The sequence below is a fragment of the Nestor notabilis genome, unplaced genomic scaffold, assembly GCF_000696875.1.
Source record: "Nestor notabilis isolate BGI_N333 unplaced genomic scaffold, ASM69687v1 scaffold29926, whole genome shotgun sequence".
NCBI lineage: Eukaryota > Metazoa > Chordata > Aves > Psittaciformes > Psittacidae > Nestor > Nestor notabilis.
Genome location: NW_009933811.1, coordinates 24,068 through 43,508, shown reverse-complemented (window position 1 = coordinate 43,508; position 19,441 = coordinate 24,068). Strand labels below are relative to the sequence as shown.

The window sequence follows — 19,441 nt, the reverse complement described above, 5'->3', positions numbered from 1 at the left end:
GTCTGGGCACCTTTCCTATTTAACCTGGTTGTTTGAACATTATGCATCCAGGAGCATTATTTTCAAAACTTATTCCTGAATATTTAGGTGTAAACTATTCTGAGAGAAACATATAGATAATGGCTACTTAATTAAACCAGTTTTAAAGAAATGACACATGGGGATTTTAAGATGGCCTTCATGTGACCTACCAAAACTCAGCCTACATAGTGCTTTGAGACACAAGTACAATAAGATGCTTTTTCTTGTACAGCTAAAATATAGGGGGGGGTGTTCCAGTATTCCAATAGGTTTGCATATTTTTAAAGAAAGAACTACTCTTCTGAAGCAGCAGGTAAGGAAAAGAATATGGGTAAAATATTTGAAGAGGAATGGGAGAGGACATTTAATATATTTAATCTTATTATACATTTTTCTACATTAAAGTCATCAGGCTGCAAATATATTCTGCTACAAAGCTTTGTGTAAGAAATATCTCTATAAGAAAATACATCTCATAAAACCATTTCCTGTAAATAAATTATCCCAAATATCTATGTTTTGCAAGAGCAGAAAGGGGGGTAGACCAATGACAAGAAGAGCTAAAACCTGTTGATAGCCGGTTTCCTCAACCATCCCTGCTCACACACTGGGTATCATTTTCTTGTATATGTAGTCACAATGAAAGCAATAGAGCTCCTCTGCCAAGTATGTGCTGCATCTTTGTAAATAACAAACACTTGCAAAATTGGTTCTTGTACTTTTTAAATATCTTGAAATTATGCTATTTCTGAGCCTTATTCCCATTTCAACTACGTTCGAAAAACTGAAATAAGCAGAGTTCCAGCGGTAGGATTGCAAGATAAAACTCTGACTGAGCCTATTAGAAAAGTATAGTTTTATTGGCCAAGAGTTGTTGCTCTAGGTCAATAAAAACTAACTCTAGTAGGGCAAGAGGTGTGTGAAATTCTCTTCTTGCTTAGACTGCAATGAAAGGGAAAGACAATGTAGATGAGAAGTCAGAGTCAGGTAGTGTAGCTAAGCTACAGCTTTAAAACAACCACTGGTGGAAAAAGGTGTCAGACACAGGTGACATGGTCTTCAAAGCTGAACTACATACTGGTCTACCCTCATGGTTCAGAGCTGATTAAATGGAAAAAACCCTTGTATTACAAAACATGAAAATGGGTAATTATAAATGGGCAATTACAATTTAACAGTAGGTCAATTATAGAACCAGACTTCTTTAAAGAAATATCAGTCTCTTTATCAATGTCTATACAAAGGAATACTTGCAAATAAGTAAAATGAAAGAAGTTTGAAAAGACCTGGGAGACAGGTCTAGGGATAGAGACTGTTCTTTTTTAAACAGTCCACAAACAATGTAGAGTTATCAGCTGTTTCCACAGTCCATGTACTTCCATCATTCCTGGCAGAACAGTCCAGATAGAGGACATCAGGCTGAATACATGCTGGAGGCTGGTATGCTGTGGCATCGCATGATGTTTGTAATAAGTCATTTGAGGTTGTACCATCTTCTTACATCCTTTTCTGCAGGAGAGGAGGTACTTACAAGAGCCAAGTCCTTTTTCTTTGCTGCCACTAAGAAACAAATCAGTCATACTTCTGCAGAGTGCCAGCAGTAGCCTCTTGCTACTAACAAAATGTAAAAATTCGAGTTTGTAGCAGTTTGCTCTAAACACCTCAACAACTGTCTACATCATCTAACAGCAACAGTGAAACAACTTCATAGCTCTTCATTTTAGGCACTTCAACACTGCTATTTCTTGTGGAAATATCTATAATGCAAGTAGGCTTAGGCAAGCAAAGTATAGTTAGGACTAATGAGCAACTGCCTTTATATAATTCTGGATTCAGCATGCACATATTTGCTTCATCTGTTCAACCCAATGTATACTAGCAGTAAACTGAGGCAAATACAAGCGATTAAGTGCTGTACCATGACATGGATCTACATAAAGCATTTTAATTTATCTGTGTATAGGAAACAAAACCCTGTTTAAATGCCTCCTCTTAGAGAAACTGCTGCTCTCTGGAAATTGTGAGATGGCAAGTTTTCACCTCTTTCACTAGGGCCTGCAACACATAGCACTCTTGTCCTGCAGGAGTGCTTTCTTTGCTGAAGTGTCAGCCCTGAATAACAAGGGCATGCAGACATTCACAGTAACTTTATTTCCATTTCTCACACTTGTGGTGTGGCCAATAATGTGTTGACAGATAAGTCTTCCTGGCATGCACTGCTTCCTATAGGATTACAATGTATACAATTTATTTAGCAGTTATTACCACACTGGAAACCCACTGTTGTAGCCCTAACACTAACCCCCTGAAACATCACAGGACAACACAGCAAGTTAAGTGACATTAATTTCCACTGTACTTGTTTGCATACTATCATTTCCCACAAACTGTAGAAGTTATTTACAGAAAAGCTGCACAGTAGGAGAAATCCAGCTGCGCTTGTGTTTACCACCAGCTCAAATAGAAATGCATTTGGTGTGACTTCTATCCTAACTGTTACTTGAGCCACTCTGCTTTCATTTGCAGTCCTCATTTCCTACAGTGCCATAATGCATTAAATACCTAAAGCCACAGTCACTTCATACTATCCTCACAATCCTCACTCAGATTTTCTGGCACACGTGAAGTCTTGATTTAGAAGAGGAGGTCGCATCTTTCCATACTTTGCAAGACAGCCCCTTGGCACAGTCACATCGTTGGAAAATCTCCAGTCCATGGGCCCCTTTCTTGCGCTGTTTGGTGCACACTTCCCCCTGATGCAACACAGGCTTGCAAATTTTGGTCCAGAAATGGCGAGCACAACAGTGTCCCTCAATACAGTCTGATGACCGTAGACAGGGATCGCCTTCATGTCCTAAAAAGAGAAACCAAACTATTTTACCTCATGGGAAAATATGAAAGTACAGATTCAGTGCAGACTGATGCAAATAAAGCTCAGAAAAAGGAGAGATGATGTTTCCATCTGTGGCTATTTGAAGGATGTAAACAGAAGGGAAAATATAAATTAGAAAAATATAAATATAAATTAGACCTGCTATAAGGCTTAATAAAGAGAAATTCATCTACAGGATTGTAAGCAGAATTACAAGTGCTTAATCACGACTGCTAAAAAAGGAGGATGTGTGCAATTTTGCACAACTGAAAAATTCATTGTTTGGTGACCTATGACTTTGTGTCAACAGAAAAAAAAGCAGATGCTATTTCAAACACAGGAACTGTTGGTTGATGTTACATCACTTTTTGAGTCATGCTGTGGATTCTCATGATAGACATCCTCTCCCTATGAAATTACGGCCTATTTCTGGTTTGCGTTTCTGTATCTGAACAGCAACAACATGATTCATAACACAAAGGAACAAACTAAACACAGGTTAGTGCAAATGTATCTTACCTTTTATGTGTGACAGCTTGGAGCGTGGCCTCCCTAGGTTTTGCCATCCCAAATCCTTGCCAGCATAATGACCATTCTTCTTGTTGCGTGGCCCTTCTAGAGCAGGGATGTGAGGGGTGAGGATGCTTTCAGTTACTGGTATGCAAATACCTGCAATGAAAACAGTCAGACAAAGATTTGAACAAGAGGAAAAGCGACAGAGACACATACATAGACCAGGACCATGGAAGTGCTGGGCCTTGGCCTTAGTGACAACTTAGATGTAATCACACCTCTGTCGCTGATCCCCAGCATCTAACTTCACCACAGCTCTGCTTCACTCACTGTCAGACAGTCTCGCTGTCACTCTGACTTTATGGTCTGAGCACTGGGAGAATTTTTCTCTCTCCAGTTTCCACAGAAGGGATGGGAATGTAAACAGTGTGGTTGTAACCATTCCCCAGGGAGAGCAGATCAATGATTCATTAAATCTTTTGCCTCCTTAAAAATATGGGTTCTGCAGAGTCTTCTGGTGAATCAAACCACATTGAATGTAGTGCTGTGACTTCAGTCAGCAGCAGCATTATTTTTTAGTTTCCCTACCCCAAAATAGGAAAAAGTTTGGTAGTACACAAGCCTTAAACATATAAATATTATTAAACAAATAAAATGGAGTAGAATGAAGTAGAAAATTAAATTTTCTAGTTTATAAAAAGCAGCTCAGTCACCCAGGAAAAAGTATTCTTTGCTGGGAACACTCAGAGAAATAGATCCTATCAAAGTGCTGATTTTACGGAAGAAAACAAAGAAACGCCTATTGTACCATTGTTGCAGCGGTTCCCAGGGCAGCACATGCCATCTCTGTGGCAACGCTTCTTCTTCCTCCTGCACATCATGCATGCAGAAGTTGCTTGATGAGGACTGTGACAGTATCGCCCAACTTCGCATTCCTTATCATTAGTACAAGGATAGGCCTGGTGGGTAAAAGAAAGCTTTACAGTGAAGCACTCCTTTGTACAAGGCATGTATGCAGCCCATTTAAAAGCAAAAGAAAACAACCAAAAAACACCACCAAAAAACAAACAACAAAACACCACCGAAACCCCAAACAAAGAAACCAGATGTTGGGGCCAGGAGACGCAGGTATAGGATGCTTCACTGCAGCCATATAGCAATCTTTAAGCTCATGCTGCTGGTGAGGGCAGATCTGGTTAAAGAATCAGGGAGATAGAGCTAGTTCCCTCATGGTTTCATCTTTTCTTGCCTCAAACATATGTTGGCACAAGAAAACTCATATTTTTGTGGGTTCAGGCCTCTCATTCATAGAAAAGAGCTTAAAACTCCACAGTGAATAATAAGCAGAGTAAGAAAACTCCTCCCAATCAGTAAAAACCCTGAAACACCCCTCCAGTATGGAACAATTTAAACTCTGAGAAGGTATTTTCCTTTGACAGTTGTCAAGCACAGTGATGGATAATAGGTTCTCTGTTCTCATAGAATCATTGAATCATAGAATAGTTAGGGTTGGAAAGGACCTTAAGATCATCTAGTTCCAACCCCCCTGCCATGAGCAGGGACACCTCACACTAAACTATGTCTCCCAAGGCTCTGTCCTACCTGGCCTTGAACACCGCCAGGGTTGGAGCATTCCAAGTTCCTTGGGCAACCTATTCCAGTGTTTGAGCCTCTACACCAGATTGGTACAAGGTCCTTTGTAATTACACCACTCCCTGCTGACCCACACCTGTTGGACTCCTTGGAAGTGAATAAACATCACTGGTCACCATTTCATTTGGATAACCTTTACCTCACTTATGGGCTTAGTATACTCCTTAAACTTGTCACCTGGTAAACAACGCCCTATGATATGCAGCATGAAATAAATTATAACTGTCTTGCACATATAATTCCCTGCAAGCAGAGGCACACGTACAATTCTCTTCTATTCATCAAAACCAGCATTATCTTACAGGAAAACTGACTCAAAAAAAGGGTGTGAAAGCATTGTATTCTCTCATAAAGAGAGAGAAAGAAAAGCTTATTCCCACAAAAGGAAAAGACATGATGCTTTAAGGAGACAAAACAACACACACTGCCACATTCCAGGATAGTTTCCATTGACTCACACACAGCTATAACTATGTTCTCTGTCTGCATCTAATTTTGATGCCTATTAAATTAATCATAGATTTTTTTCATTTCTCAAAATTATACTTGAGGAATTTGTTTAGATAAAAAGATGAGGAGAATTTTGGGCACTTTCTGGAAAATCATGTTTACATTTTCTCAACTAATTTTCTCCATCATTTTAAATAAAGTGTTACTTGTACTGTTTTCAAAATTACTCTTGCAATTAATTATTCACCACAAATAAAAAGCTCAACGGAGTAATTTTCAATGTAGGCTGATTAGGTTTCTAATAATATTTTAAATTGAGGCTTGATTATATTGTTCTCAGAAAAGACCAAGTTGGAGGACATTGAGAATTTTCTCTGAAAAATGTTCTTTTAGATAGAGAACTTCTTCTTGTTTCTCTGTCTTTCTGCTATTCTGTTGAGATTCACAGAGGAAACAAGAGGTCTGGTACAAAAAAAACCCAAACCAAGCAAGTTTCTCTAGTCCATTAGTGGGTGGGGGAACCATGCCATTTCACATATGACTTCATTAGCTTTCTTTGTCAAAATTTACTTTAGAGTCCCAAAGCTTCTGGCTGGATATTTCCCAAGTGCTGCTGCCCCACTACTTCTGTCCTCTGAATATGTGTCTTTGAAGAATAAGTTCAGAGTGCAGCTGTCTGGAGTAACGTGACCTATGTGTAAGTCTTTCTCCCTTAAGAATAAACATTTCCTCTTGAGTTCATCCTCGGGAGCATGAGCATCAAAGGCGGCCAGATCTTTTAGCTAGGAGCAGCAAAAAGGGACAAATGCAAGCGCTTACCCATTTGGTACTCTTTAGGCTTAAATGGATTCTACCAACTCTAGCAAGGCAAAACAAAAGTACTCTCCCCTCTCAATCTCATCACTCCTTTCCCTCAGTTTTCCAGAAAGAAATCATTAACACAGACTTACAGTTTATAATATAGTTACCTTAAAAGTAAGGGTTCCCTGACTGGAATGAGACTTTATTAAACTAAGGATCTTACAATGAAGAAAAGCAATTTTATATAGACCAGTGCATGGTTATACTGAGTTTGGAAAATATTAACACTGCTAGCTGGGGGAAATTAAAATAAAAAACAGATGGACTAGCTAAAACCTGGAGATGAAGGCATTTTAGACCCTTGTCTGTCATCAAGACCTGCATAACCGCACTTTTTTTCCAACATGGGCATGTGGTATACACCTGCAACTCGTCAGCAAGAAGCCTACTTGCAGTTTTCTTCTGGTTCCTCAAATAGCTTTAAAAAAATAAGTAATAATTAAAAAAAAAAGAGTTGCCTGATCCTGAATAGTGATAACGAATGTTCTCACATACCATATCTAGAGACTGGTTTACTTTTGGCTTTTAGGCTGAGTGACATGGAAAAGCCATTTTATGACACGCATCTAATTGCCAACTCTCAGCTCTGTCTCAGAATGGTAAAAGTAACAAAAGACTATTTTGATGTTAAAAACTGCCAACGGAAGTGACGTAACTCAGCCTTCAGTGCCACTCTAGAGTCCCATCCTAAATAAAGACAACACTTTTGAAATTAAAAAATAAGCTAAAACATTGACCCACCTAAGGCAAATCACAGCAGTACATCTAAAATAATTTTGTGTTACATGTAGCTCAGAGAACAACTGGCAAATCTATTCAAAACCCCAAAAGACCAGCTGCCAGCCAGCTATATGAAAAATCCTCTTGCAAATGCCTGATACCATCATTTGCCTTGATCTTTCTTCCAAAACCACCATCCATTTGATATCCTAGCTATCAGTCACAGAGAGCTTGAAACAAAAATGCCTACATAACTTTGTCTCCTTGTCACTAGATATTTATTGGAATAACTCCTGCTCCCAGAAAAGTAATTATTTCTGTCACTGCGCTGCATTCAGTATTAGAACACAAAAATAAAAATAATATTGTGTGTACATAGATTTGGAAAACGGGGGGGGTAAAGGTGTTCATAATTGTCTCGTTGGCATTAGCTGAGACAATCTGGGCATAAATAAATATATGGGTTTTTTTAAATACAGGGTAAAGAAAACTTACATGTAAAAACATACATGCTAACAATTGTCTATGTGTGAGTCAAGGTTTTCAAAATTTCCTGTACCCGAATGCCTGAACTGTCTTACATTTAGAGAATTGCAGAGAACATTTCCTATATATAATGCAAAGACACAGATCAGTCCCAGATGGAGAGAGAAAAAGCAGACTGTAAACCAGCTCCATTTCCCCAACAATGATAACTAATTCTACAAGGCACATCATCCTTTCACATTCTTCAGCTATACATATAATTTTCTGGTTGTAAATCTCTATCCACTAAACACAGCTTTGATATCATGGGAAACCAGATGAAACTGAGATAAAATATGTAGCACTCCCTGAAGATGCATTTGAACAATCTTATTTAATTTTTCTTTGCCCAAATTACAGGCGATCAAGTCACCCATAGCATGACATAAACTAGATTCGCATGTGATAATGAGTCATATTTGCAGAATGTGTTGTCTGATCAAGAGCATTGTTTGCTGAGCTGTTCTTTCCTCAGTCATTCCAATTATTTCTGTATCCTTGTATAAAAGGGGCTGTTGAATGTGAGTCCAAAAATGTACAGCAAAGATTTATTGGGTTTTTTTCTGCAGTGTTGAAGGGTTCAGGCTAGATATTTAAATGGGTGCTGCTTATTCTGTGCCAAGATGTCTCCTGCATCAGTCCACCAACCTTTGCCAGCCAGGTCATAGCAAAACATAAATGTTAAACTTTTCTTTTTGAGAGGGAGAATATTAAATTTACATTCTCATCCTTCCAGAATTTCTGTTCAAAAACTGTTCTGCCGGAAGTGGATGATAGGAACACTAGAGAAAAAAAACGTGTGTGACAGAGGAGAAAAGTTAGGGATTTTTATAGTTGAAGAAGTCCTTCCAAGTTACTGAGGATCCTCCTTTTGTATTAACTTCACAGTGAGGCTGAGGAAGGGACTATCTAACTTTTGTGACTACATGGCTAGCACCATTCCCTTGATTTCAGGAGCGAGGTTTGTTTCTACTTTTGTCTTCCCCTTTTGGCAGAGATCTAATTTAGCACCTTTTCTTGGTGCAGTGAGGTTTTCTTTATATTTTTGCTGGAGTCATTTGCTATCCCGCATATTTTATATGCTCATCCTGAACCACAGAGTTTCATTGCAAGCTGAAGCAATACTAAGTGGTGGGACTGTTGCGCTATGGAGTCAGTCAGTCCGAGTCTCTCTGTCTGGTGCTATATAACGTAATGGAGAAGCACTGTGGGGGGACAGTAAGACAGACACTGTAATGTGCTGAAGCGTGAGTGAGTAGACTGATGGCAGACACACTTTATTGAGCTTTGGGAGATAATGGCTTATGGCCTCCAGCAAATATTTGAAGACAATATTCCCGGCTAGTGTCTCAGTGACCAGGCTCTCATTTGCTCATATTATGATGTGTCATTTGTCTTTATGCTGAAGCTACTCCAAGCTGTACTAGCTAACTATGTCAGAGAAAGGCAGGAAAAGCCACTGGCATTTTTACCTAGGCTATCATCACTTATCCAGCACAAGCAGTCCTAGACACTGCTGGCTTCAGACCCACCTTCAATGCTGAAAGGAACTGTGTCTAAACAAGTGATTTGGTGGACAGATATCGGTAGTAACTACCCCCGAAGTAGGTTACTTTTTTTTTTTTAAACACATCATAAAGTCCGAATGCGGAGTTGGTCCTGGTAGAAGATCATGGTGACTCACGGAAGAAACAGCATGGAGGTTATTCATTACCCTTCCACTGTGTATTGTGAGCTGGACTCCAGAAGAGAACTAAGGTTGTATGTACCATATAACTGACAATATCACTGCAGTTACTGTACTGGACATCCAGCCACCTTCTGTCTCATATGATCATCCTTTGATGGTATTGGAGGCTGAGCAGAAGAACAGGAGAAAAGCCACAGCCAGTTGTACAGGCAGAAAGCAATCCTTCATCACTCTCTCTCACCTGGCAAAGAGGCAGTAGCTATTGCAAAGATGAGACAAGTGGCTCAACACACATACATTCACCCGGGAATGGTCTTGCTTCCTAGCAACCAGTGTGTTAGAAATCAAATTTAGACTACTACTCACAGTTCTGTATGTACAGAATCCTTAGTTACTAATAACCTACGCAAATACCTGTGCCACTAGGTTATGCTATCACATCCAGCAGAAACGTCTTTTTCTGCTGTCAAAAGACTTCTCTTTTACATCACACCTACATGATGTTTTGTATTCACACCATGCCTGTGAGACAGCTTACCACAAATGAACTGGTACTGCAACACTATTTATTACTCACTTGCTACTTAAGAAAAAAAATTATTTTCTCTATTTCAAATAATTATGCTTTTATAAAAATTAAAATAATGACTGTAAAGGAGATGGAAGCTTACCTCTCCACAGCCAGGTCCTAACTAGATGATCAAAGCTGGCCTGAACTATAGGCAAGAGGACAGAGTTTCCACCCTCCACATACGAGATAGATGAGCAACAGAGCTTGTTTGCCCTTTAGTCTAAGGACTGCGCATATTGCTTAATATTCCACAGCCATCAGACATGATGAAACAACCAACTGGCTCACTCATGGTGAGAACCTCTCTTTCCTGTCCTGCTTTGGACAGGACAGAACTGTCTTTCTGACCAAGGACTTGGTCCCCATAGAGCAAACATATGAATTAGCCACAGGGGTGCCAGGTCTGCTTTTGTTTTTCTCTCTCTCTGAAGAATTAGTTAATCCAAAGTAAAAGCATGCCAATAAAATAGGAAATGGAAACATATGCTTTAACCAAATAGCCTGCTGTCGAGACTAATTACAACAAATGCAAGTCATTGTTTGGCTCCTTAGTTGGGCCTGATTCTGAGTTGGGATCTCAAATCTGTTTTGGCTTTTATCAGATCAACATTGGTGGGACAATTGCATGCAACATGTGGCCTGTAGAGCTAGATGAATATATCACATGTGGGATTTGTCCCTCTTGCTTCTTCGGAGATAAAGTGAAAATCCTCTGTATGGAAGTCAAGGAGAAGACCTAACACCATCTCACAGGATGCAAATCTTTGTAACAATGGAAATAGAGCTCTTCATTCATAACCACAATAAATGTGACAAAGCAAAATGGAGGGGGGAAGTAAAAGCTTTTTAACAAATGAACAAGCAAACCAAACTCTCAACTATTTGTGGGTTGTTTTTTTCCTCTGTGAGGCAATCAAACTGCTTTCTAATAGTTTCTAAAGTGTGTTCAGTCAAATCCATGTCTAACTGACAAACTTCAGCCTAGCTTTCTGTTAGCTGCTAACAAAATGTGTACATTGAGATGTGGATGGGAAATGACTGTGCTTTACTACTATTTTAACCCCAAATGAGAAAAGAGTTTATCAGCAGCCATCTGGAGCAATGCAGTTTTCCCACAGCACTGCTGATGTTGCTTTTTTCTATTCTTAGCTCAACACAAGCATAGATGATAGCAAGGGATCTCACTATGCACAAGCAGAAAGCTATGGTTAATATATCCCAGGGCGGAAATCATGCTGTGCTCTCAGACAGCTCCAGACATCGATCCTGTCTCAGACTGATCTCACCAGAAACTTTCAACTCTCAGTGACTGCTGTGGCACAGACTGTTCCTGAAAGCAAAATTCACAGCAGTTGCAATGAAACAGATTTACTCCCTTCAGTTGCCATGACAAGTTTAATGTTTCAACTTTTCTCACTGAACCTCCTTCTTAAAATAATACATCTCTGACCCACTTGTCTGCCAGACCCAGAGAGAAAAGCACCATCTTCTGCCTCTAGATTAAGCACATTTACTTTCTTCTAGCAATAACTTATCTTTAAGTATTCAACTTCAAACACTTCTGTTCATGAGGTCTGATTCACAGGGTGCTACATCACAGATACAAATACTGCAGCCTCCAAACATCATTCCTTCAAACTGTGCAGCTAATGGCCCCAGAAGCCTGCATTATTAAGACAATAAATATCCATATTTCAAAGTAATACTCAATCCACTGCTAGACCACCAGGGGAATAGCATTTCTAAAACATTCAGTAGTCCAGCTGTCATGATTTGCTAGAGCCAAAGAAAACTCAGATCTTAACAACCAAAAAACAAACTTTGCTGAGGTCCCTCTGAACCAACAATGTGGCAGGACTCGTGTGTCCTGACTCTGGCTTGCTTTGTCCCAAAAAAAATGACATAGAAAACAACTTCTTGTTCTGCAAGTGGTAGGCAGTTGAGCGGGGAGTTGTGCCTATGGGGAGCATGCAGCTGTGCCTGGCAGAGACAAACACCTTAAACACAGGAGCTGTGCTGCCCTGTTGGGCCAGCCAGCATGGTGCCTCTTCAGTGCAGACAGAAAACTTCCAAAGACTTTTCCCCTGTGAAATTTCACTCACACTGTGACCCTATGTGATCTCCTGACACACATGGTAGATTTCAACAAGCATTTTGGGTCTGCAGCAGAACCTCTTATTCAACAGCTTAGAATTCAACCCCTTTTCTTACAGAACTACCTATATTTTGTATCCTACTGGAGGTGGTAGCGTCTGTCTCAAGCTGTCCTTGGCTTTCAGGAAGACATAGAAAAGATAAACTGAAAGACTGCAAGTGGATCAGTTAAGTTCCTGGATAGATACTATTATCTGAACTAAATTTGCCTTAATTTAGTGCATTTTACATGCATTTATGAAAGTATAAACTCAAAGGTTAAAAGCAATTAAAGAAATCCACTTTACAAGTTAATTCAACTTGATTCACCTTCAATTCTTCATCTAGGTAAAAACCTGCAATGAGTTACATTTCCAAATGACTTAAAGGGAAGCATACTATGCCCAAAATATGCACAGATATATGTTGTTCATACCACAGAAAAATATAAACCTATCACGAGGACACAGCATATACATTGTATATGTATGCTCCACAGCAGCATATCTATCAATCTTCCTGTTCTATCACACCTTTAAGGCAAATTATCAACCTTAGACCCATATTGGTGTCACTCTGCTGAAACATACTATATTTCCTGCCCCACACACAGTGTGCATATGTAGGTGCTGAAGTTTTTCCTCCCTACATTATATCATGATCACAGGATTACATAGCAGTGCTTCCTTCTCAGCATTTGGAGAGACTATGAGCCTCCTATGATGCTTGATTATGAAGGAGGCTTCCTGCTCCATAGAACTGGTACCTTACAGAAGACACAGTTACAGAAGGTTCAAAAGTTTGGGGAACAGTCAGTTTGACTCCAAACTTTATGGACTTTGACGCAATGTGTATGATTCATATTGTTTAGTGAACTACCAGCAGCAGCATTAAAGCAGAAAGTATCAAAACAGTGTTAGGTAATCTTTGAATCAATGTGACAGGAAGCCTCTAGGTCTCCATTTTACATCATTTTCGAATGTATCACCAACAACTGCTCAAAGAATAAAGGTTTGTTTACACGCACTTTGTTCTATGTCCAGCCTTTTCAGCAGACTTTTATCTCTGCCTTTTCACCTCTCCTTTTCTGATGGTTTTGCTTTTTAGTTTTGTCTCTAATTGGCTATTTATCATCTTTTCCAGACTGAGATTCTTCTAGCTTTTTGATCAACATACTTACTGCGATGGATGAACAGTGGATTGCCAAAACTAGTTTTCACTCTGGATCTGTTAACTCTAGAAGTATGGTGTTTTTATTAATCTAAGAATACTATCCAGGTGGAAACAGCTAGCAGATCCTATGGCTTACAAAACAGCAAGCATTAAACCATGGGTAGATACTCAGATATTGTGGTTGGGAGTAGAATAACACTGCTGGGAACTGGCAGTATGTTACTGTTTAACACCTGGTTCTGAACATCCTCACATCATGACGCACTTGCAAGGTGGAGCTTTTATTGGGAGCCATCTCTGCAGGCATGTATTCACAGAAAAAAAAGTGAGATGACAGCTTTGCCTTCTGAAGTATAGCTACTAAGAAAGTAAACTTCCTTTGCTTTTAAGCATTCACAAAATCTAGAAAAAGCAAGGGAGGAAACCTTGTCTTGTTGAAGTCAGTGCAAAAACTCTCTTTGTCTGCTACAGCGCCTGGAGAGAGAATGCTTCCAGGTTACAAACATTTGTGCAGCATCTGCAGTCCTTACCCTGGAAATGACTCTTAGGTATTCCTTGCAGAATACACTTTGCATTGCAGAATACAAAGTATTAAAGACACCAGTTTTCAAAGTGCAGTTTCTCTGGCCCTCATATTTAAAAGGACAGGCCTGAAAACATGAGTTCATGTCACGTGGAGAGACAGCCAGATGCCGTGTGTCTGAGAAGGATGAACCGCAGTCTCCACCTCAGCAGACTGCTGATTGCAATCTAACATTGTTACTGAATGTCAGCATTATTGTCTGTCTCCCTGATGGTCATTTATGTGAGAACACCTGGCTCATATACCTCTTTCAATCCCCAGTTCTTTCACTATGCATCAGAAACCACCACTGTCATCTGATATTCAAAACCCCTTCCCTGTTTTCCTGCTCTACTTCTGCAACATGATGACTGTGAATGCTCCATTACAATGGGAAGTGAGGGACCAAATCTTTTAAATGCCAAAGCACCTACAGAGAAATTATTTCAGACACCAAAAATCAGCCACCCCAGGTTTAATATCAAAACAAATAAATGCCAGGGCACCTGCACCAGCTCCCACTCTCATGCACCATAGAGAATTTATACAAGTTCATGTATTTTAAGGAAAGGGACAAAGGGGGGTAGGAGGAAGAAATTATTAAAAAAAAAAAAAAAAAAAGATAGAGAGAAATAAAAAAGGGGGGTGTGTGTGCAATATTTCTTCAGCTCTTTAGTCTGTGTGAGTGAAACTGAGGAACAGGACGAGTCAATAATGCAACTTGGGGCTACCCTTCATAACAACAGGAAGAATTACAATATGAGAGTGTGGCTCGTCTTCCTGACTCATTCAACAGGCAGTTATGCTTGTATGAAGAGCCAGCAGTGCTCATGCAGTGGGACTACCTGCAAAAGAGCTGCTGTTCTGGGAAAGTGCTTGGTCACAGCCTCCTGAGGGCACAGGCAACCTCTGTGAAGTGGTTAGAGTCATATTGCTATTCAGCAGACTCCTTGGTAAGAAAAATTGGGATAAGGAAAAATTATAACACTAGGCTATTAAGGCAAATTATCACACTTTACTCAAAGGAGGCAGAAAAGGAAAGGACTCCTAACAGCATCATTAAAAAAATCATCGTACTCTTATTATACAATTAAGTTAGAGCTGCCTACCCAACTTCAGCCTGTAGTAAATAACATAGTAATCAAGGTTTCAACACTGGCCACCCTTTTTTCCCTTTTCTTTTAAAATGCTCCTGGTTAATTTTGCACAAACAAGAAAACAGGAACACACAGCAAGGCAAGAATAACTTCTGAGTAAAACCAGATGAACACTAACATATTTACATAGTGTAATGACTTCACTATTAATTCAAACAAACCCAGGCCCCAATTCTCAGAAGAGAGAGCTCAGCACATGCAGTCCAGGAGGCAAGAACAGGGTGGCTTCAGACTACATTTATGTCTGCAGCCCCTGAGTTAGGGACTGCTCTTAGTTTCAGTCTGCGATAGTCACTGAGGGACCATGTTTCATTCCAGACATTGTACTCTGACTACACCCTCTTCTCTATCTCATGGGGCCCTTTCCATTTTCAAGCAAGATCTCCTTCAGTGCTAGGGGCCATAACACAGAAGAGATAGGACAATAGTATTTCAAAAAATATCTAATTCATAGAAAACCATCTAATGTCATAAAATGAGAGGAAAAAAGAGGTGAAAAAAATCCAGGCTCAGGTCCACTACCTACAGGGAACAGTCAATTCCCAATAAAGGTACACCCCACCCCCCCCAAAAAAAGAGTCCAAAGAAACAGGAATGATCATATACAATATCTGAATCAAGACAAAATGGACATTTTCCTTTTCTAATTGTTGGCAGCACACAGTTACCTAAGATTCTGGCATTTAACTCTGAATTAATTATAAATCTGTTCTCCACCCTCAAAATAAGCTGTTCTGCAGCTGAGACTAGTATTTATCCTCTTCCCTGCTACATTTTATTGCATCTACTGAACTTATGTTTTCAAGCACTCTCTTCTTGTCCGAAAATAATATTCTTTATGTGGAGTTATGGAATCTCGTCTTTGTTCCTAGATGTCTTGGATGTTGATCAACAAAGTCATTAAAAAGTTTAATCCTCTGTGCTTGGCACTACATCAGACTGAGAGCAGTTTCTTTGTAACAGCCTTTGGAATAAATATCCATTAAGGAGGTTTTTTTTCTTATACTGGTCACCCACACTTTCTAGTGGGTGGCCCTTTCGTTTATACCATTACTATATTTCCACTTATAAAGCTAAGCCAGATGCAGAAACCTGATACTACTTTTTAGTTCACGCAATTTTATTGTAATGAAAACTTCCGTGTATATCTGATACTTGTTAGGAAAGCCAAAGAAACAGGAACCATGGTAATATTGCACCACCTTCTTGACAACTTTTATTCTGCATGAGTTGGATTCTCCAGGGTACTGCATGCTTCGTTAGCAAGCGTTTTTCACATTTAGGTGCCCCAGAGTGCAAACAGAGTCAACCCAAATCTGAACTCCTCTTACTGGCATTATTTGCATTATAATCATGCCCAGAAGCAGTGCCTAAGTGCTATGCTTTCTTACAATTCTACATGATTACTGTAGAACTGTTCTTTAACTGCTACACAGTCTACATAAGCAAGACCAAACAAGCGCAGAAAAGATTTTAAGGGTATTGGTTGGGTGGGTTTTTTTCTTCTAAACAGATGGACCCAAAAAAGTTGAGATTAAACAGCTTGGTTATGCCAAGGCCGCATAAGAAGTCCACAGTACACAAGAAATTTTCGTCAACATTTATCCATTTAACTGCATGATTCTTTCCTTTTTCTCAGCTTCCGTTCAGATATGCTATATCTTTAACAATTATCTTCTTTATACAGGGATACAAACACAAACCAAAGTGGCCACATTTACCAGCCAAATATGAAAACATCTATTCTTACTTTCCAATGGCACCCATGGAAGCATATATTACATAAATAACTTGATTGCCTAAAACATTATGAACTTACTCAGCATATTTAATAACTGCCAAACATTTCTTAAACATGGATATATGCAGAGCTCTCCCTGAACTCCATGCTGAAACCGACCATGCCTGTGTGATTATGGCAAAGGAAGATTTCCTTCCTTACCTCTTTGCTAGAGTGTTTGCTGGAAGATATAAAGGAGGAGATGTGATTTAATGTTTTCTCTGTACTTTACATGCCACTCCAAAAAAAAACCCCAAAATTAATTAGGCAGATGGAAATATTTATAACTAAGTCTTGGGTAGTTCAACTTGCAGCAGTGGAATTATTCAAATGCCTGATGTTAATTGTATGTTTATGCTTGTGATTTGTAACAGTTTACTGTAGACAAAGCATGATTCACCTCTCAAGCAACAGATTATTTTCCTAGTTACATCACAAGGAGGCAGAAAAGCAGACTAGGCTGACATGAAAGTACTTTATCACAAAAAAGTAATGAAGCAACATTAGGTGGCTTTCCTCAGTTATGAGAAGGGCCTTTCCGAAGTCAACCAATTCCTTTTCATTCTCCTGCTCTTCTAGTTCTCCAGGAGACAGGAGTGTACAGAATACTTTTGCACTTGAAACAAATGAGATAACACATTTTCATGGCAAAGTGCCCTTTGCACTATGTCTTTAGCACTGTGCTCTGATGAGCACTCAGGCTTGAGGATTTATCTCCACCTGCACTGAACCATCGGTTACATTAGTGGTGGTTACACACCTCCTCTGCAGAAAGTGCTGCAAAATCCACTAGGCAGCACGTTGTATATCTAAGTGTCTAAATTCACATGAGTGTTCGCATGTTCTGTGAAAACACACTGAAAAAAAAGTGGGAAATGCACCCTTGCCCACAGACCACTCAGCTCCAAAATAAGCATAATTCCCACTGGCTTCAGAAGTTTCTCTCAAGTATGAAAATCAGCCCATAAAGTGACAGAGTATCGCTGAGAAAATGTTAGAGTGCATTTTCTGCTCAAAGGATCATATGGGATTGGTACTTTGCCTACAAAGATGATCTCTCAAAACTGAGGCACTGGGATGCAGCCTCACAGCTACTTGCTGCTTCATTAATTTGGGAATTTAGCTTCTTGGGAGCCATGCAAAATGGTCACCAGAGGGACTAAACATCAGGGTTTGCCATAATCTCCTAAACCAAACTCTTGCTGGTCTTCCTGCACATGCAAGAAGGGAAAAGATGAGAGAGTACAAGACCTCTGTAGTTCTTTGCTACTACAATTTCACATTTTGACCCCTGTCCAGATGAGTATGAACAGAAATGCCCCTCCCTGGAAACACTGAAATGCCATTTTCACTCAATCCTTTTCACTGGTATCAGTGGGATAGAAGCTATCAGCTTCTACTGCAGCCTGCTTTACAGGTGCTAATGCTCCACATGGACAGCATGGATGAAAAGGCTAAAGGAAGGAGGAATGACTCCCTCAACCCTCAATGCCTGCAGGGAAAGGAATTGCTGCTAGAGTCCTAGTTCCCTGCTGTGGAAAGCTGCTGCTATGAACACTCCCATAAAGCCCTCTCTGAAGCCTGGACTCTCTGAGGCCATTCTGGAGTTAAGCTGTTAAAACTTAATTTCTATTTTTTACATACACAGGTATGGTGCCTAGCAAACACTGGTTTTATTCCTGAAAACCCACAGCTGGTCACTTCCGTGCACTGTTCTCATTTTAATTAACAGAACTTACTTAAATGTGACAGTTCAGGACTTGGCCCAAGAACAAGACAGTGCCCTACCTTAGAGGGTTAACAATTAGGATATATACTGTAGAGACATAAGCTTTTTCACTAAAGAAAGAACATACGTTCCCATCAGTGTAATTAAAATGATCAGTCAAAATTCTTGGTTTGAGGGTGTCAGGCTATCTTGAGCCACAATAGTGCACATGAAATAATACTTAGCTTAAGTTTCAGATAGCACATAGTGTACTTAAAAAGATTTAATCTAAGTATCTTTATCCAGGTTTATTCAATAGAAGAGATTTTCTTTTCCCTCAGTTAAACCAATGGAATCAGCTGAAGCCTAAAGGTTGAATGTGTAAAAGAGCATTGGGATTACTGATATCACTGTAGACACTGAGAGAAGCCACAGTAAGCTATATCAAACAAGTACTGTCATCAGTAGGGCCTCTGTATACTTCTTCATAATAATATTACTTTAACATGTAAATACAACTACATTGTTATTTTGAAATTTTTCTAGAACCTCTGAGACAATATAATCACTCTGCTCCAAAACATCCCTCTCCAAATCTTTTCTCATTTTTCAGCATGTGTTAACAAGATTTACCTTGATCATGAGATCTGGAAAAATAAAGGAAGAAGCATATGCTACTGCAGTTAGTCCATTTTTCTTCAAAGAGAGAACAGGGTTGGTCTAAACACACACACACCTTTGCAATCACTGACCTCATCACTTCTCTACTGTATTTTTAAGTCCTTGTTACAAAACTCAGTGAAGGGAAATCAAAGGCACTGACAAATATCAGTATTAGCATAATCACACCAATCTGTCACACCAAGAAACTCATCTGTTTGTAGAGTGATGGCCAGTAGGGACTGCGTGCTAGGACCAAAATACAAATGCCTGGATTCTCCCCAGCACCTCTTCCAGCTGTTTATACAAACCCTTGCTGACCTTCTTTCCTCATTTCTTTCCAGTGTCAGCTTCTTTTTACTCATGGCTAAGACACAATTGTTTACCATATA

The 19,441-nt window shown here is 39.5% G+C and overlaps 1 protein-coding gene across 1 annotated transcript in view; it reads right to left on the bottom strand.

Moving 5' to 3' along the window:
- Positions 1–2,624: 2,624 nt before the first annotated feature.
- Positions 2,625–19,441, bottom strand: part of DKK2 (dickkopf WNT signaling pathway inhibitor 2) — a 40,341-nt gene continuing 23,524 nt past the window's right edge. Inside the window, exons 3-5 of the mRNA XM_010017050.1 lie at positions 4,215–4,365; positions 3,413–3,562; positions 2,625–2,875 (exon numbers count right to left, since the gene is read on the bottom strand). Of these exons, the coding sequence (XP_010015352.1) occupies positions 2,625–2,875; positions 3,413–3,562; positions 4,215–4,365 (552 nt within the window). The remainder of the gene's footprint in view (positions 2,876–3,412; positions 3,563–4,214; positions 4,366–19,441) is intronic.